Genomic DNA, 1,864 nt, shown 5'->3' with positions numbered 1-1,864 from the left:
TGATTTTATTACTTCTGATCAATTCTCGGATTTTCGTTTGTCAATTCCATTGAATTTTCTTGGAATCCATTTTTTTTTCAAATTCAATGGAAAAAATTCCGATTTTTCGAATTCGTGAATTACTTTTGGCGGGAAAAATATATTTCCGGCGGTTTATGATCGTCAATCAACTTAATAAAATGAATTAATTACATTAGATAACCGTGACAAGACAAAATAGTTGAAAAAATATTTTTCTTAATTAATTAATTAATTAAATTACAGTGGGCCACATCATTAAGATTTTCCAATTATTTTATCGCCAACTAATAAAAAATAAATTTTTTTACTCCATTTAATATTCTATTCAATAATTAATCTACCCGATAGAAAAATGGAGAAAAAAAAATATACTATCTGTCAATTCTCTACATTTTCCCAATTCATAACAAGTGCATAATAAAAATATCTCCAAAATCAATTTTTATGTATATATATATTTTATATAAATTGGGAAAGTTTAGGATTTTTTTTATCTATATAAATTGATTTGCGCGGGTACCGACAGACTCTTTCAATTCCAACGAGTTTTTCAATTATTAAATGTCAGAAGGTGTAACCTCTGGATAGAGTATTAATAATTTGTTATTAATTATTGCTAACATAAGACTTACCAGGACTGCCGAGAAAGACGGAAGAGTAGAGAACACCGCGTCTCGCCGCATCACTAGCCGCTCTTTGTGCATCCGGCGGCGAACTCCATTCTCTACGTGGACACCATTTCCCTATAAACAACAAAAAAGAAAGAACAAAATTAATTAAAATCCACAACTCAATCAATAACATTCCAATAAACGAATAAATAAATCTGGTCAGTCAATCAATGGACTAATGAATATGAATTAGACGCCAACACAACAATAACTGCAAGTGAAATTCATCAATCAATCATCTCAATGACTCGATAATTCATCATTAAGGCAACTTGATTATTCAATTTTTCAATATTTACGTTGTTTAAAATAATCTCCGTATTATTCTCCTTGATAAAACGCTCTGTTTTATTTATCACTCATCATCTGACGTTTTACTCACTTCGTTCCCCTACACCTTTTATTTTTATTCTCAATTAAATTCCCTCACATACCAGGATGAGAACCAGTATTGACTTTAATGGGAATAATTGCACAATTATGATCATTGTGTATGAGAAAAAAGTGTACTTTGTAATAACGGTGTGGTATGCTGTGACGTCAAGACGTCAGGTGAGACGACATGTGTGAAATGAGAGATGGATAATCGGGTGGAAAATTGTGAGGAATTTGTGCAAATGTTTTTGCATGTTTTATTTATTTCTATTTTTCCACTTGAGCCAACAAATTCTTTGATAGTGTGGGGATATGGAGTCATTACTAGGCGATGATTCATTCGATCACATTTTTATTTCCACTTTCGATAAAAATGAAAATGGAAAAAATCATTAAATATTAAACGATTGTATTCAATAAATCTTTCAAATTTTTCTTAGCGATTGGTTTATTTTATACAAATATATTAACCGATACTTCCTGCTGGATTCATTGATTGATTCAATTTTTTTTTAATAATTAAAGATTGTTGAATTCCTCAATTTTTATGAGACAAAATAGAACGTTTTCAGTGATCGATAACTCGAAAACCACTGAATGAAATCGAATGATTTTTTTTTCATTTCATAGGTTAAAAAAAGACCTTCAAACCAAAATAAAATCTGTTGAATTTCACTCTAGCACTCCTATACTATTACCGATTGAAAACATTCCATTTTGCCATTTCCCCAACAGAAATAGTCCATCGATGTAATTCATAAATTGCAAAAAATTGGGGAATGAATTAAAGAAAAAAA

General features: G+C 30.0%; 1 protein-coding gene across 3 annotated transcripts in view; it reads right to left on the bottom strand.

The window, feature by feature from the left end:
• The window catches only part of hth (homothorax), a 320,736-nt gene that overhangs the window by 140,399 nt on the left and 178,473 nt on the right, over positions 1–1,864 (bottom strand). For all 3 annotated transcript variants that reach the window (XM_011307472.1, XM_011307474.1, XM_011307473.1), the window contains one exon: positions 654–764. In XM_011307472.1, coding sequence (XP_011305774.1) covers positions 654–764 — 111 coding nt within the window. The remainder of the gene's footprint in view (positions 1–653; positions 765–1,864) is intronic.

The sequence above is a fragment of the Fopius arisanus genome, unplaced genomic scaffold (assembly GCF_000806365.1).
Source record: "Fopius arisanus strain USDA-PBARC FA_bdor unplaced genomic scaffold, ASM80636v1 scaffold00054, whole genome shotgun sequence".
Classification (NCBI taxonomy): Eukaryota; Metazoa; Arthropoda; class Insecta; order Hymenoptera; family Braconidae; genus Fopius; species Fopius arisanus.
The sequence above is the reverse complement of the archived record's forward strand: the minus strand, read 5'-3'. Positions and strand labels throughout refer to the sequence as shown.